Source organism: Vicugna pacos, chromosome 8 (genome assembly GCF_048564905.1).
Source record: "Vicugna pacos chromosome 8, VicPac4, whole genome shotgun sequence".
Classification (NCBI taxonomy): Eukaryota; Metazoa; Chordata; class Mammalia; order Artiodactyla; family Camelidae; genus Vicugna; species Vicugna pacos.
Window position 1 is genome coordinate 26937050 of NC_132994.1, and position 26754 is coordinate 26963803.

The 26754-nt window shown below is 44.8% G+C and overlaps 1 protein-coding gene and 1 pseudogene across 3 annotated transcripts in view; one reads left to right on the plus strand and one right to left on the minus strand.

Moving 5' to 3' along the window:
- FAXC (failed axon connections homolog, metaxin like GST domain containing) overlaps positions 1-26754 on the minus strand; it is a 58367-nt gene that overhangs the window by 17443 nt on the left and 14170 nt on the right. For all 3 annotated transcript variants that reach the window (XM_072965645.1, XM_072965646.1, XM_006200262.4), the window contains 2 exons: positions 25594-25790; positions 16417-16640 (listed from right to left, as the gene is read on the minus strand). In XM_072965645.1, coding sequence (XP_072821746.1) covers positions 16417-16640; positions 25594-25790 — 421 coding nt within the window. The remainder of the gene's footprint in view (positions 1-16416; positions 16641-25593; positions 25791-26754) is intronic.
- Positions 537-4892, plus strand: LOC102545781 (small ribosomal subunit protein eS12-like; annotated as a pseudogene).

A 26754-nucleotide genomic window follows, 5' to 3' on the forward strand; every position in this document is an offset into this window, starting at 1 on the left:
AGGGGGTCCGCACTGTCCATCAGGCTTCTCACTGGTGGTGTTAACCTTGACCACGCGGTAAAGGTCGCGTCTGTGAGGTTTCTTCACTGTAACGTTACTATTTTTCCTTTTGCAGTTAATAGTCTTAGGAGAGAAACTCTGAGACTGTATAAATATCCTATTCCTCCTCACACTCTGGCCTACTGATTTTCGCATCCATTAGTAGACGTTACCTGAGACAGTTATTACTGTGGTGTCTGCCTCATCAGGACTTTCTATTTCTCTCATTCCTTCTACATGTATTGATTCAAATACGACCATTCCTTCATCCCCCACTTACTGATGCCCTCAATTATTTATTTATGTGAGTACGCACTTGTCGATATTTATTGTATTCTGTGGCCTATAATCCAGTATGCTCATTATTTCTTTTGTTGCTCAAATTGTTCCAGCTTTGGCCTTTTGAGCTTGGCAGGAAGTATTTCTAGGAGGGAGCCCGAATTCAGATTAGACTCTGCTTAGAGTTGAAGAGGCCAAGCCAAAGTCTCAAGTCGGCAATGCCCCCAGGTTTCACCAAGTGGGCCCAGATCTCACCGCCAGAGGGTTTTAGTGAAAATAAAACACTAAGGGCACTTTTGAAGGGCACTGAAGGATCGGGCTTGGGTGATGAGGCAACTCAAGCTTCATTTTCGGTAGGTGGACCACCCCACTGGCCTCTGCAGGGATGGACAGAAGCAGCTCAGGGATATCTGAGCACCTGTAACTCCCGGACTCCCAGGCTGGGCGTGTGGACCATGTTGCCATCAGTGAGAGTAAACAGAGACTGAAAATACCAGAAACGCTGGGAGGTGAAGGATCCGGGGTGCATCAGACTCCCTGAAGGCTGGTCCACCAGAGACCAGCTTCCAAAACCACGGAACACCTCCCTGAGGCTGCAGAGTCCTCCTGACTTGTGAGGGTGAGCCCGCACCCTGACAGTGGCAGGGTAACTCCCGGCGCCCGGGGTGACTTCACAGACCTCCATGGCTGGATCTTCAAGAGGCCATCAGGGAGCAGAGACCAGGGAGGAAATGCACCAGCAGTGAGCCGGCAGCCAGAGGGAGGAGCACGTGGATCTGGGAGGGAGAGCCCGCAGCAGGGGTGGGAGGTGGCCCCCAAGGGCTGGGGGATGACAGCTGGTCCTGGGGGTTTCTAGAATCTGATCCTACCTCTCCTGGGTGGTTCAAGCAGCTCTCTCTGTGAGGAAGATCATATTGCAGATGGAGGAACCATTGGGGCACCCAAAGATGACCGGAAATTGAGTGAGGAGTACTAAGTCATGAATAACAAAAATGTTCTAGGGCCCAGAAGGATATTTGCTCTTGTCCCCTAGACTTGGTCAGAACCTCAAGTGGTGGCCCCATGATCTCGAGGCTGATGATTCTAACCTCCAAGCCTGACCTCTGGCCCTTCCCACATTGCCTTTCACGTCTGTCATGGGCAGCCACACACGGGGCTGACCAGGAGGCACCAGGACGCAACAAAGGTGAAAGCATGTGGAAGACTAAGCACGTCAGCCAGGACCCTCACCCCCACTAGGACCGACCAAGGCGAAGGCTGGGAGATGGGGAGAGGGCAGACATGAGGGCAAAGCCGCACAGCTGTCCAGGGAGAACTCAGTCAGCACAGAGGCTGAGATGAATGGCCAGAATCCAATCCTGAAGATTCTAGCCAAATGGAGAGAACAAGAAAGCTAAATTTCCAACTGTTTTAAGTGGCAGAAGAGAAATGACTAATGGAAAAATGAGTGCTTGAAAAGTTTTTGACTATTCTCTTCACTTTCTCTCTAGAACTGTATTTTCTAGCACTTGTTTTCTGTTAGCCTATGAAATAAAGAGCAATTATGTGTTTCACCTACACAGAGTTCCCTATGAGCACTGATAGGATTCACAAGCAGATAATTCCTGTGAAATCCATGTGGATACCACTCATATTTCTAATTGTCCCTCTCTCACTTTTAATTAACTGAAACTTTAAGGAAAATTGAGAAACAGAGATTTTGAGTGCTCTCCCCAAGGACAGCACAGGTCACAGCGATCTTACCAGCCAACCTCCAAGGAACACGTCCTTTAAGCTCTTCTCTACATGTGACTCTCCCAGAGGACAAAGCTACAGGAAGTCGATGTTCTAGCCTCCCTGATACTCCTGATCAGAACTCTCTTTCGTCAGAAACAATATGACAGGCCACATCCTTTAAGGAGCTCCTGCTCGTATTCCCAGCATACTCTAAAATCACTGAATATGTGATTCCTTCAACTGTGGGGGGAGGGGTGCTACCTAATACATGGTCAGTCCTTATAGTAAATACCAGAATTAAAATCGTTAACTTCAACAACTTTCTGATGTCTACGAGTTGCACCAATCAGCTCACATTCTGGGAAAAAACAAAGGTGGGTGGGGGGAACCCCAGAAGAAGCCTCTAAGTTTAATCTCTCCTCAGTTTCATTCTGGAAAGCAACAAGATACTCCTGCAATTTTCTATAAGATTCTCTGGAAGAACACACAAGAAAGAACTTTTTTTTAGCTTGACCCTTCCTGCAATGACCACCAGTACCAATCATCCCAGTCACTTTGCCTCTTCCTCCCAAACTTCTCTATGCTGATGTCTCAGCTCTTAAAGTTCCCTGTGGAGGACATGAGGATACGCAGACATTCCCCACTCCAAGGATGGGACTGCCCTTGCTCCTCTGCACTCCTGTCCTCTGATTAATGTTTCTGAGCACCTTCTGAACTCCATACACTCAGAGGATTCTTGGGTATATACTGTAATTTTAGGAAATTTGGATGAAGGATTTGCACCAGTTATAGAAAAATTTCACACACAGGAAATCTGGATTTGGAAAGTATTTCTCACAAGGAGGCAAGTGCCTGCTCTGACTCACTTGTTATTATAATTTAATATAATTAAACAAGAGCTCCCGGAAGTCTTCAAGAACTACAACTACCATGTCTAACGACAATGCAGCATCACTGATTCTCTGAGGATTGGCTGTCTTACCTCTCTTCTTGGAGTTTCTGCGATAATGTTGCTTCTGAGTCTAACTAGACATTCAGTTGAAACAGTGAGTTTGAGGAGCATAAAAGTTGCATGGGTCTCCTGAGTTTCACTTTCCCAAGTACATCTTCTCAGGGTAAAGATTATAGAGCTCAACTCAACTCAAACTACATCCCAAAAGGCTTTCCCCTTAGTTTCAATTCTGTCCTGGCTGCCCTGTATTGGGCAATCAGCTGTCCTGTCTATTCAGTGAAGACTATCTGGTAGCCCCCAAATATGGTTTTGTTAATGAAACAAGATATCAGACCAAACACAATGTTATGTTCAAATTTAAATTAAATCCTGGGGGAGGCTATAGCTCAGTGGTAGACTGCCTGCTTAGCATGCATGAGGTCCTGGGTTCAATCCCCAGTACTTCCATTAAAAAGAAAAAAATAGATAATAATAATAAATTCAAATCTGTCTATAAGAAACCTATCCTTCTTTTAAGAAAGCTGAATAGCAGTAGATTCTAATGTCAAGTTTTGTGTTTGGCCACCAGGGTCAGGCAAGCAAACGCTACATTCCTGGAGGACTTCTCTTCGTTATGGACCCCAGGTTTCACCTTAGTGAGAATCCAGGATCTTCCATCACTTTCAAACATGTGAGCAATCACCAAAAACTGATGGAGATCTTACACCACCAGAACTATTTAGCACCTGGCCAGAGTGGTAGACCTCACTCAGATTCACTCAGCAGGCACGGGTCCTTTGGGATGATACAAACTGCTAGTGACTTCATCTTTAAAAATGGGAATCCGATACCTTCTCCAGTGATACACCCACGCGTTTGCTGGGTAGCACCTCAGAATTCTGTGTGATGCTTCTTTTCAGGTGCAGGACTGAGTCTCTGGCTCCTGGTCTGCGGGAGGCCTTATCACTCCCCTACTGAACACTCTTGCCCGTGGACCCTGACCACTCAACTGTTAAGCATGTCCCACGTAACTCTCTCCCCAGTGCACACTACTTCCTCAAAGATCACTGAATCCAGAGACAGAAACCGCCTGTGTGCCAAGCTCTTTAATCTTGGAATAGACCCAGGTTTCTTCACAGCCAAGACAAGAGCACTGCTTAAATCAGAGTGGGTAGTAATAATAGTCTCTCAAGGGACTAAAAGATAAGATTCTACTCCTAAAAGATGTAAAACCCTTTATCTACATAACTTGAGGTAACTGGAATTTGGTGCCTGCCGCCCACCAGAGCAGAATAAGCACTCTTTCCTCTTGACAGCCTGGCTGTACTCTTCTCAGCTCAGCAGCTGCTAAAAGAGGCTCCAACCAGGACTGATAGGATTGGAGATCCGTAGGTGTGTTTGTGAGTCAAGAATCTGGCAGCCTTAGCTGGGTGCCTCTGGCCCAGGGGCTCTCACAGGCTGCGGTAATCTCAAGGCTTGGCGGGTGCACTCAAGACTCGGCTCCACCTGTGACCCACTGCCACGGCCAAGGAAGGCATGGACCTGGAGCTGGAGGGGTCATGGACATTATCACTGCTTCCTGGGAGGGACTGAGGACCACCCTCACCCACTGCTGGCCCAGCACGTGGAACTCACACAGCTGCCCGAGCCTTAGGGCATCACCACGCTCACCTTTGTGTGCCTGCATCCAACTGCCATGGGCCTCTGTATGTCCAGTTGGGGGAGGCCCTTTGTGCTGACACCAAATCAACCTAATTAAAGTCGATGACAAGGAGAAACTCGGGGAATGGGTAGGCCTCGTGTAATATCGACAGAGAGGGAAAACCAGGTAAAGCGGTGGTTGTAGTTGTGTGCTGGTCGAGGACTCTGGCAGAGTCTCAGTCAGGCCAAGGGTGTCGTCAAGGACGACTTCAAATGCAAGAAATGAATACATTAGAACTTGGCTCTTGAAAAAATAAATGAAAGGCCAAAATTAAAACAAGGCTTTTTTTTTATGAAGTAGTCAGTTTACAATGATATGTTAATTTCTGGCATACAGCATGGTGACTCAGTTATATATATATTTCTTTTCATATTCTTTTCATTATAGGCTATTACAAGGTACTGAATATAGTTCCCTGTGCTGTACGGGAGGATCTTGTTGTTTATCTATTAAAAATAAGGCTTTTAAATGGATCTGCTGATAAGGCAGGGTGTTATTTACCCTTTTAAGAACAATTTGGGGGCAGGGCGGGATGGGGACCAGGTGTCAGGATGCAGTGGCTCATGACTTAAATGGGAGAGAAGTGAACAGAACTGCTCACTGCAAATAAGCTCCTTTGTGGAGGGAAAGCAAGAGAGAAGACAGAACTGGAGTGCTATTTTTTAAGACAGGAAAGACTTATATGGCAAGTAGAAGAAGGCTGTAAAGAAATAAGGGGGGAGGGGATAGCTATAGCTCAAGCTCAAGCGGTAGAACGTAGGCTTAGCATGCACGAGGTCCTGGGTTCAATCCCCAGTACCTCCTCTAAAAACAAACAAAACTAATTACCTCCCCTGCCAAAATGAATAAATGAAATAAATGAGAAGGCGCGCTCCCTGCATCCAGGGGCAGAAGGACACCCTCATCACCAGAGACGGGGAATTGGGGCCAAGAAGCCTGTATAAACAAACCTGTTACTTTAAGTTACTACCCCAAGCCCAAACTCTGTTTCCATTCTTCACTGATTGAGCACCCAAAGCCTATGTTTCCTTGTCCTGTCAATTCCTCAGAAATGTACTCTTTGTTTTAAAATATATATATATTTACGAAACAGAAACAGACTCACAGACATAGAAAACAAACTTATGTTTAAAGGGGGAGGAAGGGAGTGGGAAGGGATAAATTGGGAGTTCGATATTTGCAGATACTAACTACTATACATAAAATAGATAAACAACAAATTCATACTGTATAGCACAGGGAACTATATTCAATATCGTGTAGTAACTTATGGTGAAAAAGAATATAAAAATGAATATACGTATGCTCATGTATGACTGAAGCATTATTCTGTACACCAGAAATTGACACACTGTAAACTAACTATATACTTCAATAATAACATGTATACAAAATATGTATACAAAAAAAAATGGAAAGGAAAAATACACATAAAAGCTCCCTGCTTTGGCCACTTCTTAGACTACCATTACTGAGACCTCCACTTCACAAATTAAAATTTGTTTCTTTTCCTCTTGTTACTCTGTCCTGTGTACAGTCCAGCCACAAGAACTCAAGAGGGGTAGAGGGGAAATTTCCCCGTCCTGATGACATAGATGGGGAGAACTCCCACACCGGGCGACACCAGGAGAGCCTGGCGCCTTCTCGTTACGTGCATATCCCTAACACACACTCCCAGGTAAGATGTAAACATCTGCTGTCTGCATGCCACTATCCTGTGAATACTTTTATTTTTTATTCTTTTATTATAATCATTCAGGAATTGGAACCCTGGAAATTTAAACTTTTCTCAGGGAAGAAACAGCTAGACTGCCCCCAGGATAAAGCAGAGACCAGACTGCTTCTGTCAGAATTATATCAACCAATTTGTGTTACTAAATAAGCTACAAAGATTTCGAAGAACTCAGCACGGATTAGCATTGAATTTTAATCTGCTAAAACTAATTTTTTTTGTTTTTATGAATAATCAACATATTTTTACCAATCAAGATAGCAACAATGAAACTGGAAAAGAAATGAACCACAAGTCTTGGCTGCAACTGCCTAGTCCCCATAAGGATGCAAACACTTTTTTTTGGATTTTTTTTTAACTGAAGTATAGTTGATTTACAGTGTTCTGTTTCTGGTGGACAGCATAATGATTCAGTTATACATATGTATATATTCCTTTTCATATTCTTTTTCATTATAGTCTACTACAAGGTACTGAATATAGTTCCCTGTGCTCTACAGTAGGAACACTTGGTGTTTATCTATTTTTTATATAGTAGTTTGTATCTGCAAATCCCCAACTCTTGATTTATCCCTTCCTGCTTCCTTTAACCCTGGTAACCATAAGTTTCTTTTTTTATGTCTGTGAGGCTGTCTCTGTTTTGTAAATAAGTTCATTTGTGTCTTTTTTTTTTTAAGATTCCATTTGTAAGTGATATCATATGGTATTTTTCTTTCTCTTTCTGGCTTACTTTAGTATGACAATCTCCGGGTCCATTCATTATTTGACATTATTTTATTCTCTTTATGGCTGAGTAGTATTCCATTGTATAAATATACTATAACTTCTTTATCCAGTCATCTATGGATGGATAGTTAGGTTGCTTCCATGTCTTGGCTATTGTCAACAGTGCTGCTGTGAACATTAGGGTGCGTGTATCTTTTCGAATTGGAGCCTCATCCGGATATATACCCAGGAATGGGATTGCAAACACTGTAATATGAGCAGGGCGTAGCCTCACCAATTCCTGGCTATTTAAGATAGCCAAGTCCCCAGGCCCTCCATGGCTCCCTCTTCCCTCTGTAAGTCTGGAATGGATAAGATGCATGAAGAAAAGAGTTTCTGCTCTCTAAGTATCTGATCTAATGGTCCTCTCCATTAGCAGCTGCAAGCAATTTAGATTTATTGAATAATATGTAAAAATCTTTCCGAGTATATCACTTCCATTTCAGTTAGTAAATATTGGACTCCAGTGTGAGCTTGTGAAAAGATTACACTCTCATGGGAACTCAATCAATACAGGTAAAAAATAAAATCCATGGTTTCCAGGTCAAATTATTAACATCCTTACAGATGATTTTAATAAAGCACCCGCTTCCCGAGCTTCTCTGGCCCTCACTTGGCTTTTTCATCTGTGAAATAACCAGCCCTCAGGGGTGTTGTAAGACTACAGCATCTTCAAGATGCTGTTAAAAATAACATCTAAAATTTACCCACCCAAAAACGCCTGCAGTCTGCATAATAGGTTTGCATCATGGAAAGAAGGCAGGGCTGGGTTAAAGGCCATGCAGACAGGCCCAACCAGGGTCACCCAACCCAAGGCACAGTCCCCTCACGCTGCCCCTTCCACGGCTCTTTACCCTCCTGGTCCCCCTTCCAGCACCACCCCAGCTCTTCCGTCTGCCCTATGTTAGATGACAAACATATCCGAACCACCCCCTGAGTTTTAAAAACATCTCTCCCAGCCCTGGGCCTAATGAGCACACCCAGGGCGGAGAACCACTGTTCTAGACAAGCCCCTGAAACTGTTAAGGGCTTAGAACCTGCATTAGGAAATGCCGCTCTGAGGTTCCAGATCATTCCTTTTACTGTCTATTATTTTCTTATTTATCTGTGGGTTTTATCTTTCTAGCTAGACTAACAGGTATAATTACATCCACATCTTTATTCTCCTCCTCTGCCCTCTGTTCAGTCACTCAGCGTATCCTAAACATGCTAACATGTACGCAGACACAACCTACTATTTCTCATCCTTCTCTCCTGCCTAGTTCTAAAGACCTTCCCCCACCACCTTCACCGCGAGGCCTGGTGTGTGGCCGCCGGGTTCCGGGAGGCTCCCAGCCTAGGCCTCAGGCCTCATGTGAATGCAGTGCTCTGTCTGCATGATGTAATTCAACAGGGTAAGAAGTGTGGCTATTAAACTAGCCCATTTCCAAGCTCTCTTAAAAGCAAAAACAATTTTGCTACAGTTCAAAAGCTTTTGTGTAAAAATCACTTTAAAAGAAGTGGAAAATTAGAAGAGAGGTTTATTGGAAATCAATCACTTGTTTAAAAAAGTAGCTTTAATAACAGAAGACGTTGAGTGAACGCAGGTCATTTAAAGCACCGTGCCTTCTGAAGTCATGAGCGGCAGCCCAAACATAAATCACGGACCAAGAGATCCACCAGAACTCAAGGAAGCCAATCTCCACCTTGGCCTCTGCCTTATTTTGTAACTTGGAAAACCGTCTCCACTCTTTGGAGAATGAATATAAAATCATAAAACCATCAGAACTGTAAGGACCCCTAGGGACCACTTCTGGTTAAACAGTGTACTGCCTGTAAAAAGACTCCTTAGCTGTCCTGATGGTGGTCACCACCCTCACCTTGGGGTGATTCCAAAGAGCGGCAGCTCCGACCACCAGACAAGCCCTCTCAACACTAGACGGGTCTGCTTTAAAGTGCTGTCTCCCCTGACCTGCCATCTGTTGTCATTTTGCCACACACCCCCAGCCCCGCTCTGTCCTCCTCTCCTCTGCCCCAATGTGCCCATCACCTTCAGCAACACCTAACTCACTATCCACTTTCAATACCTGAAAAAAGCCCGTATGACCCTTACAGCTTCACTTGTCCAGACTATCCAAGCCCAGGTTCCTCAAACTCCTCACATGAAATCAATTGGAGATGAACCACCTTCCTAACCACCCTTCTCTGGATAACCTCTGGTTTGGCCATGTTCTTTTTTTTTTTTTTTTCAGTTTTCAGTTTATTAAGCAGAATTATTACAACTTGACTGCACATATACAATGTATTGCATGTAACTACATATATGCGATATACTGCACGTATTTTTTAAATTTACGTATATGTATTGGTCATTGTTCTAAGAGTGTTTAGAGCTTTAGCTTTTCAAACTTACATAGTTATCAAAAGAATAAAGCCAACCACAAAATAAGAATTAATTCAAAAAAGATCCATACATTCTGCTACTAACAGCAACCAGCCATCTTGCACATGCATATCATGAGACTGTCTCCAACAGTTTGAAGAAATCAAGAGACCGTCCATCCAATTAGCAAGTCCAGCAAGTCAAGAAAACACAGTACAGTTGACCCTTGAACAATACAGGTTTGAACTGCCATGGGTCCACTTATACATGGGGTTTTTTTTCCAACAAATACACTGTATACATACATCTGCAGTCCACTGAATACAATGATGTGAAACCGGCAGATACGAAGGGCCAACTATTAAGATTTCAATGTTTCAGTATTATAAGCCTCTTTACAGACAAAAATATTTGTCATATTTTTCTTGGGAAAAAATTCAAAAGGCTTAATTATTTAGTAAATACAGTCATCCCTCAGGATATCAGTTCCAGGATACCAAAATCCATGCATGCTCAAGCCCCTGAGTCGGCCCACCATATCCGCTAGTTCTGCATCCACAGATTCAACCAACCACAGATCCACTGAGCCACGGATCCTAAATGTAGTAAGTACACAGACCCCTGCTCGTTGAATTGCAGATGTGGAACCCGTGGGAATACAGAGGGCCGACTGTAAATATGTAAAATTTTATTACTTTGAAACTGTGAAGCTCAACTTCAGAAATCATTCATTCGTTTTTATTCCTACCAACAGAGGTCAGTGCCTCCTCCACATCCCTGCCAATACTTCACATTGTATTTTTAAAAGAAAAACTTTGCCAATTTGATTGACAGAGTAGTGCCTCATTTTCTAACTTTGATTACCAAGGGAGATGAACATTTTTCATGCATTATTTATTATTTGTATTATATTTGCAAATTACCTTTTTGTGTCTCTTGCCCAATTTTCTCCTTCGGGTACTCACTTTTCTCACTGATTTGTAGTAGTTCTTCTTCATAAATTTAGTAACATTAATTGTATTGTCACATGTCACAGACATTTTCCAACTTACCATTTCAATTTTAACACTATTTATGGTGGTTTTTGACTTACAGGAGGTTTGTCTCCTTTTTCTCATGTAATCTACTGACTCATCTTTTCTTTTTATAGTTTCTCCCTTTGGTGCCAGGATTAGAAAAATATTCCCAAGCTAAGATTATATAAAAGTTTCCCATATTTTATCCTGGCCCCTTCATGGTTTTACGTTTTACACTAAAGTGCTTAGTCTATTCAGAATTTATTCAGGTATATGACATAAAGTCAGGATTGTACTTATTTTGTTCCAGATGGCTAGCCAGCTGTCCCAACACCATTTTACTGAATTAACTTGTCTTTTCTGAACTGATTCAAAACGCTGCCTTTTTCATATGCTTCCTCTCCACTCAGGCATCTGTCTCACGGGCTCTCAGACTCGGCACATCCACAGCTGAAGTTCACGATCCCCCCACCCCTTCTCTCCAGCTCCGGGAATGGCTACTTGGCTGACTAAATTTTCATGTCCAAAACGTGGTTATTCCTCACCCCTGCCCTCTCCACCACCACCCCTTCCCCCCACCACACACATATAAAATCGCTAAGTTTTATGCCCAACTCCATGGCCATGGCCATAGTCCAAAACACCATCTTATCTTTCCCAGATTTCAGCAGCCTCCTCATTGGACCCCCAAGTGCCCCCTTGGCCCCCCCAGCACACTGATTTCAATAAGGTCCCACCACCTCCCCTCCAATGACTTCCACTACTCTTAGAACCACGCCCCAGCTACTGGGTGACAGGGAAGGCCTGTGTGATCCTGCCGACCTCCACTTCATGCCACATCTCTTACGCCCACACGATTTCCAGACCCACTGGCCATCTTTCCGCTCCTTGGAGGCTCCCAGCTGCTCTTCTGCTCAGAGCCTTCGCGTGTCATGTTCCTTCTCCGTTCCACGCTCATCTCCTCCCTGCTGCGCCCGGCTCCTCTTCCCCACACACGCGCATGCCTGACTCCAGCTCATCTTCAGAGCCCAGCTGAGGTGTCATCCCCTCAAAGAAGCCTTCCATAGCCCGCTCCACCACGTCAGTCTCCCTTGCAAAAATGCGCTCCTTGCACCTGGTCTGTCTCCAGTGGGGCACGTCTCAGAAGTGTTGCTATTATAAATGTTATGACAATAACTCTCTCAGGTGGCAGTTCTAGCCGACTTGCTCCCAGCCCCTCACAAAGAGCTGAATGCGTGTGTGCTCGCCGGTGCAGTCAGACTCACACAGTCCTCAGTCAAAGGTATTAGCTTTCCGTCCACATTCTGGTTATTACAAGTACACTCTCCCTCCCTCTTTGATAGGAAATTGCAGTTTTCCACCTAGAGATCCCATCATTACCTCTGATCCTACCTCTTAAAAGCATTCACAAACTTCAATTTTTTGCTCAGAAAGTACTCTCAGATGCACAGATCCTGGAGTGCCGCACTGGCTGTCTGCTAAACGTGTCCTGACATTCATCCCTTCCTTCCTTCCTTCATCCAGCAGGTATTTATTGCCCACCAGCAGTGCCCAACTGAGCCTCAGCGCTGAAACTGTATTTATGTTACTCTCGCCCCGTATGATTCTCTCTCCCAAACCAACTCCATCTGCCAATTATTCATCTGCTTTTCCCATGAAATAACTGCTGTGTCACCTGGGTCTACAAAAGTACAACCCAAAGTAAACGAATATTAGACTTCAGTGGTCCGTGTGCTTCATCACAATCAGATAAATGCAGATCTTCCCTGAGACTCCTCTGTCACAGTCTGAACCACCACCAACACCCCCAGCCTGCGGCCCGTACCCACAGCCGGAGCCCTAGGGTCAGGCAGAGACAAGAGAAGCAGCTCAGGCCCCGCTCGGCCCACCCCCGACACCACACACCAGGAGCCGCCACCAGACCTTCCTTGATACCCCTCAGCACTGGCTGACCTGACAAAAGCTGCTTTGCAAAAGCACCGGATTGCAGTCTTGCGTTGTGCGTGGGAGAAGCTTGAGAACCACAAGACACGGAGCGTGAAACTGCAGAAAGGGCCTGGCAACAACCTAAGTAAGGCGCGATCCCCCAGGAGGGCAGCTCCCGTGCTGTGGCCACGACACCCCACCCCTCATCTAGTTCTTTTTTCCCCTCGTTTTTTTTTTATTTATTTTTATTTAAGTGTAGTCAGTTTACAGTGTTGTGTTAATTTCTGCTGTACAGCCTGGTTACACATACATATTATTTTTCATATTCTTTTTCATTACAGGCTATTACAAGGTATTGAATACAGTTTCCTGTGCTACAGTAGGACCCTGCTTATCTATTTTATATAAAGTAATGAGTTCAGGGTCTACAAACCCTGAACTCCCAACTCCTAATCTACTTCTTACTGAGTCCAGCTCTAGAGTCCCTGCTTTGGAGTTGCAGCTCGCTGGGACCAGCTGCCTCTTCTCCCAGCGCCAGAGCTGTAAGGGGTCCTGCAGAGTGGCACTCGCCTTACAGGCTTCTGGCCTGTGACTTCAAGGCGTATTTTCCTTCCCTTGTTCTCAACACCTGCCCCTCCTTCCCTGAGTCCCCTGACCCTGCCTCAGTCCCTCTGCTTCCTGAATGGCGGTACCACTTCTGCTCCACAGCAAGGCATTCCAGTCTGGAGGGATGGAACCCCAAAGGCCTTCCTGGTTAGGAAGGAGCTAGAGATTTTCTATTACTAATCACCAAAGCCTATTTTAATCCTCTACATATTATTTAACTACAAACTAAGTGATCAGCCAAATATCTATGTCTTAAAAAAATTATTTACAAACTGAAAAATAAATATAAATGAAAAACAAAATGATTTTATTTTTTAGTTCCACAACAAAATACAGTCAATTCTGAAAAACCACACCACGCTGTAACTCTCCATGCTGGTCAGGTGACGTGAGGCACACCAGGCAAGTGACTCACTTTGCTGCCGCTGAAAGGAAGCCCTACTTTGCATCCCTTTCTGTTTCCTTAAATCGCCAAGATCGCACACCGGTGTTTACTGAAACAGCCAACAGATTTGGTTCTTTGACATGTGCCAGCCCAATGGCAACAAGAACTCTGAAAAATAAAGACTCTCCAAACCATTTTTATGACTCAGCGGAAAGCTTCAGACTGGGAGGGAAAAGCACATTTCACTTTGTGCTGGTCAAGTATAGTTGGCTGGAATCAGTTTGTTTCTCTCACTTTCATTTACGAATTCCACAGTATTACTTCCTTCTCCGTGCTTTTCTGAACCTTCCCAAATTTCTACATTAACTAATAAATTTAAAAATGAAAAAAAACATTTATCACAGACATTTTTTCCCAGAAAATAATGTTCTTTTTTTTTTAATTGTAGTATAGTTGATTTACAATGTTGTGTTAGTTTCAGGTGTACAACATAGTGATTCAGTTATACATGTATACATTCTTTTTCATATTCTCTTTCATTATAGGTTACTACAAGCTATTGAATATAGCTTCCTGTGCCATACAGCAGATCCTTGTTGTTTATCTATTTTATACATACTAATATATCTGTTAATCCCAAACTCCTAATTTATCCCTCCCCCCTTTCCCCTTTGGTAACCTTAAGTTTGCTCAGAAAACAGTATCTTCATGAAGTTGTATTACATGCAAAATCTGTAAAACTGATCATGGTAACAGCTAATACTTCTTTGGCACTTATTATGTGCCAGACACTACAGTATTCTTAGGCCATTAAAAACAAAAACAAAAAGCAGGCCACCAGCTATGGGCTGCAATTCTCCTGCTCCTGGTTCAGAGCTGCATCTCTCACACTGGATGACAGGATACCTGAGAGCAGGGACCATCTCTAACTCATCTTTGCATCCCCAGCTCCAGGCACATAGAAGGTGTCAAATTACTGAAGTTAACTGAACTGAAGCAACAATAACTCATTTATCCTGATGAGTCAAAGACATTCCTGGATAACTTCCCCAAATCTTGAACTGTCTCAGTAAAAAGCCATTCTGCATTTTGAGTCTCTCAGACAGCTGGACATTCAAACTAAACCAGATCCCTGGGTGAAGGGGGAAGTACATGCTTTCAGCCTCACTTAATAAGGAAAACTATGATGTTCAGCCCCAGAGCCTCTCCCTCCCCAAATGTAAAAAACCAAGAAAGTCCTTCTCGCTTAGATAGAGTCCAAAGCTAGACTGCTCCCTGGGCCCCCACATAGAATACAACTCCAGCGACTCCAGCTTTCCAAGTAACCCGCTCAGTCTCTCATCCTAGAAAATCACTGAGACTTGTGATGCTATTTACCAGGTAGCCAGCCCAGCTAAAGGTGATTCATTTACTTCCCATCTCGCCATCACTGGGGAGAAAGCATTTTTCTAAGTCATTAAACACCAGAGAAACACTGGCATTATCATCATTATTGCTGTCACCCTCTTCCTGGGTCCTCTCAACCACAAACGCTCCAGAAGGGAAAGGATCACCCGTCTCTGGTTAAGGAAACAGCACTGTTAAGCTGTTAGAGACGAGCTGTCATCACTTCAGGGGCCCAGTTCCTGGCTTGCCGGGGCTCTCAACAGCATGAGCTGGGAGGAAGAGGAGGAAACCAGGGGCGGACAGAGCCGTTGCTAAGGAGGAAATGGCCCTCTGTGCACCTGCTCTGTGAAACCAGGGCTCCAGTTTCCAAAGGAACGAGGCAAACTGGAGGCAAATTTCATGCATACCTCCATCAGGCAGGCACACCTGGGCCCAGGGAGGCATGCCCAGGAGGTCCAGACAGCATCAACCTCCAAGCCAGGCAGGGCTTTGCATGTTTGTTTAGAGCAGGAGTTCAGCCAGCATCAACCCCCTACATAACGAAGCAGGCCAAGAGCTGGCTGTGCTGCTGGGATCTCCCCCTGCCGGCCAGGTGCAGGCGAGGACGCCAGCCCTGTAAGCATCTGGAGTGAGGAACCAGAAGGAGCCAGTCAGAGTGGGCAGGTTAATGTTCCTGGGCAGCCCCCGTTCCTGGGCACCAGGTAGGTTTCAACCAAATCCCAAACCCCACTTTCTGGAGGAGGTGAGGTACCTAATGTGCTCCAGAACAGAGATGAGGGTACCAAGAGGGGCCAGTGAAAACCCACCATCCCCAGATAAAGTCAGCAGCCCCTAAGTAGTAGGTCCTATGACCTTAGCTCCCTATACATTAGTTGTCCCCAGGAGAGGCCACTGTTTCACACACTGCAGCTCCTGAATTCAAACTATCCGTTTGTGAACTGTCAGAGCTGACTCACGCTCTGCCCAGTACGAAGTCACACCAGCCCAGTCACTTCCAGCCCGTCAAGCCGCTCAGCATCCTCACCCGCCCCCAGACACACGCAGCCCTGTGCTTCTCTTTGAGAGGCTTCCCAGGCGCAGTTAAGAAGAGGACCGAGATTACCAAGGGTCACCAAAGGGTGAGAAAAAACCAAACACTGCGCGTGCCCACGGGCTGGGTCAGCGCCAATACTGTCAGCATCTCTCTTAGCTTGAAGTTGATAGGTATACAGTCGAATCTTCTGAGCAGATGTGTTTATAAGGAGCCTTTCACTCTGACCTATTCATAAATAGAAGAGCTTCCTTGCTCACAACACGTTCAGAAACGCCAGCATCACTTACAGCCAGTTAGTGACACTGTACCATGTCCTAGGTTCTCCTCACACTAAAAACAGTGGCGCACTAGTGATTAAGAAGAGAGACGCATGCTCCTGACAATTAGGCGATCTGGTTAAATGGTGGGTCTGCAACCCACACGTGGGAGCAAAAAAAACCAACCAAAACAAAATGTTAAATCAGTAAACCAACAGTGCTTTACTAAACATGCACAACGTGAGGACAGGAAACATAGAATAGAAGGCGTGGTACGTTACCCAGAAGCCCTGCTAACGACCGCATGTCCTTCTCCATCAGCATGTAAATCTCCTCCTCTGAGAAGCGGCCAATGCCATGGCCGTGCATCTCGCGCTTCACAATTCCTTTCGTTATGTGGCACACGAGCCACCTCAGCAGGTTACTGAAGGGACCGCCACCACTAAGAGAGAGCATCTTCCGGGTCTCATTGAGATTGTCCACCCACTGGCAATAAGCTAACGTCCTGGAATTGCGTAGAAACAAGTTACTGCTGTGCGTTAGGTACATATCAGCTCTAGAGTCCATTTCTAGTGAGGGGTTCGGAATTTAGCAAACTCTGGAGGAACAGAACCATTGCCACTTCTACAAGGAGCTGTCTGCAAGGCAGACAGGACAGCAGGCTCAAGTTCATGCCCAGGCTTAGGGCCTGTGAGAGGGATGGTGACAAATCCAGATAGTGCGTCCATGCCACCGTTCCCCCAAACCTCTCCTGCACCTGCCCTCAGACATCCACCCCTCCCTGCCCCACCGCAAGGCCATGCTTCTGCTTTCTCTTAAGCAACCCCACAGAAAACAAGTAGAAATCCACTTTAAAAGGCTTTTAGGTGTACCTACAGGGGCTGGGGCGGGGCGGAGGGGAGTGGTATCGGGAAAGAGGTGGCAGTCACTGGGGTGTTAGCTTCATTCATGCTTTCTTTTCTTTCTTTTTTTTTTTTTACTTTTAATGGAGGTACTGGGGATTGAACCCAGGACCTCGTGCATGCTAAGCATGCACTCTACCACTGAGCTGTGCCCTCGCCTTTTCCCAGCTTCATTCCTTCTTGATCAAAGTCATGGTTACACAGGTATATGCTCTGTGTTCATTAATTAAGCTGCACATTTTTGTTTTGTATGCTGTGTGCATGCATTTTATATTTCCTGATGTAAAAGGATTTTTTTAACAAGGCACCTTTTTGCCTTTTTGACAGGATTAGGGAGAAGGTATAGCTGTCCATGTTTACTATGAACTATATAAATTATAAGGGGGGAGGATAGCTCAGTGGCAGAGCACAGGCTTAGCATGCACAAGATCCTGGGTTCAATCCCCAGTACCTCCATCAAAAAAATAAGTAAACCTAATTACCACACCCTGCAAAAAAATAAGAATAATAATTTCTTAAGGGTGAGGGTATAGTCAAGCAGTAAAGCACATGCTTAGCATGCACGAGGTTATGGGTTCAATCCTCAGTACCTCTTTTAAAAATAAATAAACCTAATTACCTCCCCCTGCCAAAAAAAAATGTTTAACTATATAAATTATAAATGTTACATAAATGATTCACTCTCCAGAAAAGCAACTTTCGGCTTCAGTTGTTCGCCAGGACTCTAAAGTGAATACAGACACCAAAGGAACTGGGTTGGATCCTTATTCTCATCTGGGTGGTCCTTGTGGCAAACCCACCCGTGCAGGTGCTCGTACGTGAAACGTGTGGACAGGTCAGCTGGTCACCGCCCGTGTGCTATGCTGGCTGCAACCCCCAGGCCTCAGCTGATGTTGTTCCATGAACTGTGCAATCGCAGGACTGTTTTTATGGTTAATGGTGTTGGTGGAGAGAAATTAAAAGGGTTTCTTACTGAAGGCTGAGGAAAAGGTAGCTGTGGGCATACAGGCACAAGATATTTTCATTTCTCGTCACAAAGAGCAAGAGAAGCCGAATCGGCAGTCATCTCCACTCCTAGCGTTGGTGACAGAACCGTAACAGCCGCTTGGAAAACATCAGCAGAGCGAGAATATTTTTGACAGAGAGAACGCAAGGGGTGATAGCAAACTGTAGCTACTTTCCCCTCAAGAAAAAGCAACAAAGCTGAAAATAAGGCCCTCAAATGTTGATCATTTTATAATGTTTTATTCTTTTCAGTGCTCTGTCCTCTAAAATATGAAAATAAGAAAAACAGATTTCTCCAAAATTTTTTAAGGATTCCTGATTTTTACTGAAAAGTCCTGCAATCAACATACTGTGTACTGCAACCATCACTCTTCTTAATAAGCTTTTTAAGAGATGCCTACAAATCTGGTTAGAAAGCTTTGTGCACCTCTTTTTGTAGGTCTCTCAAAATAAACTATTGAGGGGTCAAGAAATTTTGAAATGAGGAAAAGTACATTGCAATGGTGACTAATCAATGTGTACAAAGTCAATAAAACTTTTGATATAAAAGATTTCACATTTATCCTAGCAGATTCTTTATAAACATGCAAACTAAATGCTTTTCTATTTGCTCTTCTTATACCTGCAGAAATTAGGGTGTCACTTTTCACATTCCATTAGAATAATCAGCACTTTGATTCTAATTGTACTAGATCTAAATTCACAATAAAAGGCCTAGACCATCCTTGACTACTTTGGGAATCAGTGACCTGAGAATAAAACCAAATTAAGTTAAACATGACCACGTAATAAAAGCATCCAGAAGTATCTAAAGTGTGAAAATGAGAAATATGGTGGCTCTAAACTGAAAGGTTGATGTGAAAAAGAATTCATTCTTTGTAAACAAATTGCACAGGTTTTCTCAAAAGCGTAACTGATCTTCAAGGATGAGCAGGAGAAGGCAACAGGTGAAGAGCCCTGACTGGTCAATGAGCTGCAGGACCTTCAGGACAGGCAGCCGGGGTCCGGGATGCCTGAGGGAGCTGGTAAGAGCTGAAGTCAGGAGGGTGGACAAGATGGGGTCAGGATGAGTCTGATGCAGAGGGTGCTGAGATTAATTTTTAAAGCAAAGTTTAACCACTGAAGAGATGAGAAACATAATCAAACGTGGGGCAATGTGAGGAAAGGACCGGAGACACTGACCAAGGAAGCCATCTCTCAGGCTGATGGTGAGTGGATGGTAATGTCATTAATCAGTACGGGCACACACAGGGTGGGACAGATTGCGGGGATGAAAGACAAGTTAGCCTAGTCCATCTGAAGGTCCCCTGGAACCTCCAAGAGAGGATGTCCAGAAGGTGGAAAATTCAGAAGATAGGTTTAGACTCAAGATAAAGAATGTATAAACAACCAGGTCCTACTAGATAGCACAAGGAACTATATTCAACATCCTGTAATAAACCATAATGGAAAAGAAACAAAAAGAACTGACACAACACTGTAAAATGACTACACTTCAATAAAAACTATACATATATACAAAAAAAAATTGTTGGGCAGGGTCATGGCAGTGGCAGTTTTAAAGAGGAGAGGAGATGAGGTCACCTGAGAAAGTTTCTAGGGTAAGAAGTGATTTGGAAGAAACTTAGTTCAAGGGCAAGTGAGAAGGCAAGAAGGTCAGGCTGGAAGGGCCAGCCTGGAGAGAAGTAGGGACACCATTTTCTGTGAGATGGAGAGGTGAGGGGCTGCAGAGAGGTTCCAAGTCTCCTCTAAGAGCGGGAAGTGTGGGCACGTGCAGAAGAAGAGGACGCAGCAGTGGGAAGAGTTTTTGAGAAGACTGGTGGGTTAGAGGTGGGATGGAGGAGGCAGCTGTCTGGGCCGCACAGCAGTGAGGAGACTCCCCACCACCAATGCAATGGTGTTAGGTTCTCCATCTGCATTAGCAAGCTGAATGCAGGGCACAGAAGAAACACTGGGTTGATTCGGAATTTTGCTGCTAAAAGTAACCTCAGAAACTGTCTGGCTTTCCTCCCTTCTCTTTCCCACACTGCTCCTGATTTCCCTCCTCTCTTCCACTCCCTGTGCCCAATATTGTAGACCAGTGTCGGGGAAGAGAGCAGATCAGGGCCCAGCAGGCTCTCCCAGGGTTGAACCCCAGGAAGTGTGTGTAAACTACAATGCAAAGAACACCGGTGCTTCATGGCTCCTACATCAACTGCTATAGGTCCAAGACATCACTTACACATGCCATCATATCATAGCAACCACAAATCTCCGTCCTCCCACCCCGGCTTCCTGAAAACTCTCCACGTGCCAGGGGCTTCTGCCCCCACCACTCCACCCCTCTCGTCCAAGTCAGCAATCCTTCCCTGCTGCAAAATCCAAATAAATCTTCTTTCCATATTTATCTTTCTGGAACTCTCTGCAGCATCCAACACTATCTGCCACTTTCTTTGAATTCTCCCTTAGCTGACGCCTCTACCGCCTTTCCTCTCATCTCTCCCACGTTCAAGACTTTTATCTTGGGTCCTTCTGCCTTGTTACACCTCATTTGCGGGGTGATCTGTTTCACACTCACAATTTCAAACTGAGGACTCCCAGCTCCACATCCATCCCTGAGACCTCAGTCCCGAGATCCCCGCACCGAGGTGAGGAAGCCTCGGAACTGCAGACCAACATTTCCAAGCTTGGGCTCATCACCTTCCTCCTCTTCTGCCACTCTTCACCCAAACTAGAAAGAATCCCAAGAGTTATTCTCCACTGCTCCCTCCCCCTCCCTCCTGTCAGCCTGTGGATTTGCCCTTTTCTCCAATCCAATTCGCACTGTAGTGCAGGCTTCACCACTTCTTAACCCTGAGGACAGTAGGTCTCCTGATGTCCCCTCAAGGCCCTCCAGAAACCCATTTTCGCCAAGGCAGCCACAAAAGGTTTCCTAAAACACAAATCTAATGGTATCACGCTGCTTCTCAGCCTCTTTCATCAACTCCCCACAGCTCCTTAGCTGGCCCGCCGGCCACCACCGCCGCCCCCCGGCACCGCCGCCCTTCCCACAGTCTGACCCCATCACCGGCATTGCCTCCAGGGCACCCACCACACAGAATGAAATGTACCTCCCAGATGCCTTTCTTGCCTCTAAACTTTTGCAGATGCTACCCCCTCTGCCTCAATACCCTAATCTTCCCCTACCACCCAGCCCCTCCACCTGCCACTCTGACTGTCCCTAGATTCTGCTGTGACACCACCTCCTCTGGGAGGCTGTCCTCTCATCACTCCAGCAGGCACTGGCTGCCTGGCCTCAGCTCTTCAAACTCTCCCCCAGCGCCGGCCATTATGCAGGCTGGGTGTCTCCCTCCCTGGGAGCCGCCTGAGGACAGAGACAGCATCTAGTCACCTTGCTTCCCCCACATCCAGCCCAGTGCCAAGCCACTGGTGGTCACTCACTCACCAAGTTTGCTGAAAGAGTGAATTACTGATTGAATGAAAAGTCTTCACTTCTGAGCTGGCTACTGCTAAGCAGCGTCTCTAAGGGAGGACAATATTTACACAGAAAAGTGGAGAGACACCCTTGAAAAACGGTGTCCCGTTCTGGGATCTGCCTCTTCACCCTCCACGGGAAGAGGCGCACTGCACAAGGAATCATGAATTATTAACTAGAGAGGATGGCAGGGTCAGTTTGGAAACCAGACCAGGCTGAGCAATTAAAATATTTTATCATTCTGAGAGCCTCTTCCAGGAAGTTGATACTCATTTTATCACAACTGATGTATCTGATCTCTCCTGCAAAATGAGGTCAAAGGTTTTTATCAAAAATGATTATCTTAGAATACAAGAGTAAACTTTGCTCAAACATTTTTGAAGAAGACTGAGAAAGCAGGAAAGAAAAGCAGCGCCCTGCTGTTTTAATGCAGATACCTCTCATGGTAACCTGAGGTCTGGCTTGCAGCAGAAATGAGTATTAGTATACATGTGAGAAGCTGCAACCTCTGGCAAACTACTGTTTGATGAATGAGTCTTAGCATTCATGGCCTCCTGACCATGAGAACGCCCTTCTCCACATCACGCCACATCCTTGCCACCTTTGCTTGTAATCTAAATACTCAAGGGTGCGGAAGCATCTGATCTGCCTCTGTAATTACACCACATTTCACAGGCATTAGATTAGCCTCTCCAAACAGGGGCCTCCACACGTCTAAAACCGTGGAGGGGCAGACAAAAAAGGAAGGAGAGGGGACCACATCAACCAAGTTATCAGGGAGAGTCTCCTGGCTGTTAGGGAAGGTCTTGGGGTAAGTCATTTTACTGGAGCATCCCATCTCTCTCATTCACCAAAAGCCAAACTGAAAAGTTAAAAATTATGGCCAACCCAGAAGTAAATTTGAGTTTCCTGTTTTAACACTTGTATTTTTATTATGACTAGATCGTTTGACAACAGTGCCCTGCACACTTTCCCAAGGGGTTGGAAGGCGCTTAAGACACTCACTAGTGTCCACAAGGGGGCAGTATGTCACACGGAAGAAGCTATAGTGCCTGTTACCAAAACTCAGTTTCATTCCAGTAATTTGACCCCGTGTCTCTTAGACTTCATTTTATACCGGCTTCCCTGCATTAGATCTAACTTGAGCATTCAATGGAACAAAGGGGATAAAAACTCGCCTCCTTCATCTTCAATAACAGCTTTATAATGCAAGTGGGACATAACTGTATGGATTTCAAGTGTAAGAAAAACCGCTTTGTAGCTGAGTGTGCTTATTTGAACAGACCTAAATCAGAGCTCCAGAATTACGTGATGTTATATAATGACAGCTTTACAATGTCTTTGCTTTTCAAAAAATCATACCAGAAGTGGAGTGTTTTTAAAGTTTCAGACCAAAATAAACATACCTGAAAACTCCAGATAGTTGAATCAATTGACTTAAACTACTGATTCCAGCTCTTCCAATTCTGTAAGTATATAAACACAACCTCAGAGCTCACTGATGGTCAGGATTTAACAGGCTCTCTTGTAAAGCTCACTTATAATATTTTCCTACCAATTGTGGTCAGTTCCCTATGCTGGCCCCCAGTCTCCACCAGGGTACACATTTTCTTACCATGGCTTGTGGCAGCCAGAGGGTGGAGATGGGAACGTCTTTTCTCCCCTGGGGTTTACAGCTCTCAGGAAAGCCTGTTCAGGATCTCCCAAAGCAAGAAGCTGGCTAAAGGTCTGGAAACCTTATGAAACAGAGACAGTTTGTTTTTCCTTCTGCTAAGACAGTTTGTTTTTCCTTCTGCTACTAGGGACTAAAGGAAATTGGAGGAATTAGGTTTTTTTTTAAGTTTACTGGACATTGTGTCTCAATCTCTGACTTCTCACCTTCACTATTTCTTCCTCAAATTAATCCTTGAGGATTCACAAACAAGAAATAGTAGCTAACTCAAAAAACCATTCTTTTAATTAAAAAGAGAGAAGACTCCATGCATGACCTAAGCCACTTCCCAAGCACTTAGGGGTTTGTGGTGTATAAAATTAAGATGCCTCCTCGTCAGGGGACCACCTCCCAACTCTCCCTCCCACCCAGTCCCACTATATGCCGCCCCCCTCACGCCGCCCCTATCACGTATTAGCAGGGGGCCTTCTCATTAGGAAGAGAAGGGGAGAGAAGAGCAGAAGATGAATTTCTACAAAGGAGTAAACACATATTAAACATCACTCACAGTGAGAGCAAGAAGCAGTGGCTGGGTCACACTTGGGAATCTTGCTGGATCAAAGACTTTATAACTGGAATATGAATTTTATGAGCAACTACAGAAATCAAAGAGTTCTAACAAAAGTACCAACTAAAATGCAAGGCTTTCGGCTTTTCGGGCAGCTGACAAAGTGCTAGCTCTCCACATTAATAGGCCTATCAATCAAATGAATTAACACTTTGGAAAGTCTCAGCAAGGGAAGGCACTGAGGGTCTGAGTGGCCCTGTGCTGATTCTTTGTTTCCCTCTAATGCTGCAAAACTGGGACTGGAACCTGGCAAGCAGGTGAGACAACTCTGTCCCCCAAGGGTTCTTCCCTGATGATAAGCACGTCACATGCAGTCATGCATTTTGGTCCACACTGCCACCCCTGCACTCTGAGATGGGAGGGCCAGCAGTTCTCTGTAGGTATTGTAAGAAACAGATCCAGGTTCATCCCAGGAACACTGAATCTGTGATCACTCCCACACTGATCTATACCCCTGTCTCCACTCTCTGCCTGATTCCCTCCTTCTTCCCACCCCCTTCACTTCTGTAGTGAGAAGGGGAAGGAAGTGGTGCTTCAGGTCAGCCCTGGAATAAAGAGGGCAAGAAGGGACATTAGAAAGAGAAAAAGAAAAAGAAAAAGAGGGTCACAAAATCCAAGAGACAAGCTTTCTATTTAGAAACAGAGCTGAATGGATGAAACAGGAAAGTGATGGGAAAGAATCTTCTACAACTGACCCCAGACTGAGTGTATCTCTTGGTGGAAGGAGTAAAAGCTACTGGGTGAGCAATGACCCAGGAGTAACAATTAATGCCAAGAAAAAGTGGGCTCAGCAATTCATAATTAAATCTTTCAAACGAGATAAAGTTTGCAGAAATCAGGGAGAAAACGTCTCTTATCTACTGGAGTGTACAGAAAGGTGCTAAAGCTCCAGAAGACGGATGAAAGAAAAAGAAAAAGAAAATCCACATTTTAATGAGTTTGTAAAGCAAGAAGAGTTGAGGCTGCTTAACTAACGTGATGTTACAGCCAGCACGCCACACGCAGAACAGGGGCACGTCACCCACACAGTGTGTGAAATGCTTCAGACTCAGAAAAATGCAGCCTAGGAGTCATCCAATCAGGGCAAAGAATAGGCTAGGAGTCAGCCAATCAGGGCAAAGAAGAGGCTAAGAGTCAGCCAATCAGGGCAAAGATGCTCAGAAAGCAGTAAAATGCATTACTTCTGGATCATAGAGAAGCACTCGTCATCCGAGGAAAACTGACAATACTCTGACAAAGCCTGCGAATTTATTTCACCTGAGACTTCTACCCTCACTTAGTCCTCTGTTCCTTCCTCTGGATAGCTGATGTAATACTACTTTAATTTAGCAGTTTGTGTCGGTAAAAAGTCCAGAGAAAAATCTCCCTCAGTGACCCAGATCCGGGCTCAGCTAATAACAGCCCATGGGGTAAGCCGTTTTCACATCTGTAAATGGTTGAGGAAAAGAAACCAGAAGAATAGTATTTTGTATTAAATGAAATTCAAATTTCAGTGCTTTTATTGTTTTACTGAAACACAGCCATGCTCATTCATGTGTCTATCAGCGATGGCTACTCTTGCACCAGAACAGCAGAGTAAAGTAGCTGCCAGAGACACGTGGCTCACACAGCCTAAAACACGTACTAGCTGGGCCTCGGCAGAAAATGCAGACCCCGCTCTAGGTACCCAGAAACTTAGCAGTCGTAACTCTGACCCCAAAGGCAGAGCGTAGAAAACTCTGGGGAAGGTGGCGGGAGTGTCTGAAAAGTGAAACAGGACTTGGTGTCAAACGATGGGGACAGACCCTGGCAGCCGCCCAGGCAGCTGGGGGGACTCACCAGTAGAAATGCTCCTCCACCATCTTGGTCACCGCCCTGGAGATGGCTCTTTCATGAGGGCCGAGGTTTTTGTTTAAATTCACTCCAAGTTTCTCTTCCAGAAAGTCAATTATGAATTCTGTCCCAGAAACTTTTTCATGATTATATTCAATCCAAGGCATTTTCCCTTGAGCAGAGAGTTTTCCACCAAAATAGTTCTAAGCAGAGCAAATTTTAAAAAGAGAAAAGCAATGTTTTATTTAAACCTCACTGTGTGATTAAAAGAAACAAACATTCCAATGGTATTAATTGACAGTGCTGTACTCTTCCAGTGAATGAGCTCAGCAGATAAACTCTTAAGGGAATAAATGGTTACTCTTGGGATTTAAAAAAAGATTTATCTCACAAGAAGATAGATTTTATCGTGGGTTCGGGCCTCCTGCTTTAAAAAAGAGAGAGAGAGAGAGAGCAGGGAAGAAGGGGAGTGCTAAAATGATCCTGGTAAGAGTCAGTCAGGTTATAATGCATGAACAATCCAAAAATGCAAAAAGTGAAAATAAACCATGAGGAGGTTTGTACTGACCAGGCTACTGATCAAAAACCTCACTTGAAACCCAGAAGCTTACAGCTAAATGATGCTTAACACCACTACACTGCAAACAAGTGGTCCCAGAAATTGTAACTTAGTTGTGTCCAACTGACTCAACACCAGTGCCTGTCAAAATGCAGATTCCTGAGTCCCCTGCCCAGACCTCCCAGTCAGAATCTGGGCAATGGGGCTCAGAAATCTGTGTTTTTGACAAGTTCCCCTTTGGTTCATACCCATGCTGGAAGCTTACAGCGTCTCAGAGGACCCTGATCCCAGAATAGGGCGGGGTGGCGGGGGTGGAGTCACACACTTAATGAACACTGAGAATTACAAAGTAACATCTGCAGCTCACTGTATAAAAAGCCAAGATCTCAACCACACTGATGGAGGAGATTCTGTAGTAATAATTGCACGTATGCAACCACTTTTCTCAGTAAATCTGGATCATGCAGATTCCAAAGTTGAGTTTTAAATCTGAATCCATTTTTTGATGGTTTATACAGCCTAAATGAATCAGATTATTACAACTTTGTACTTTATATAAATCAATAGTTCTGATACCGTGGGTAATAACCGTGGCTCTACGGAAGAAA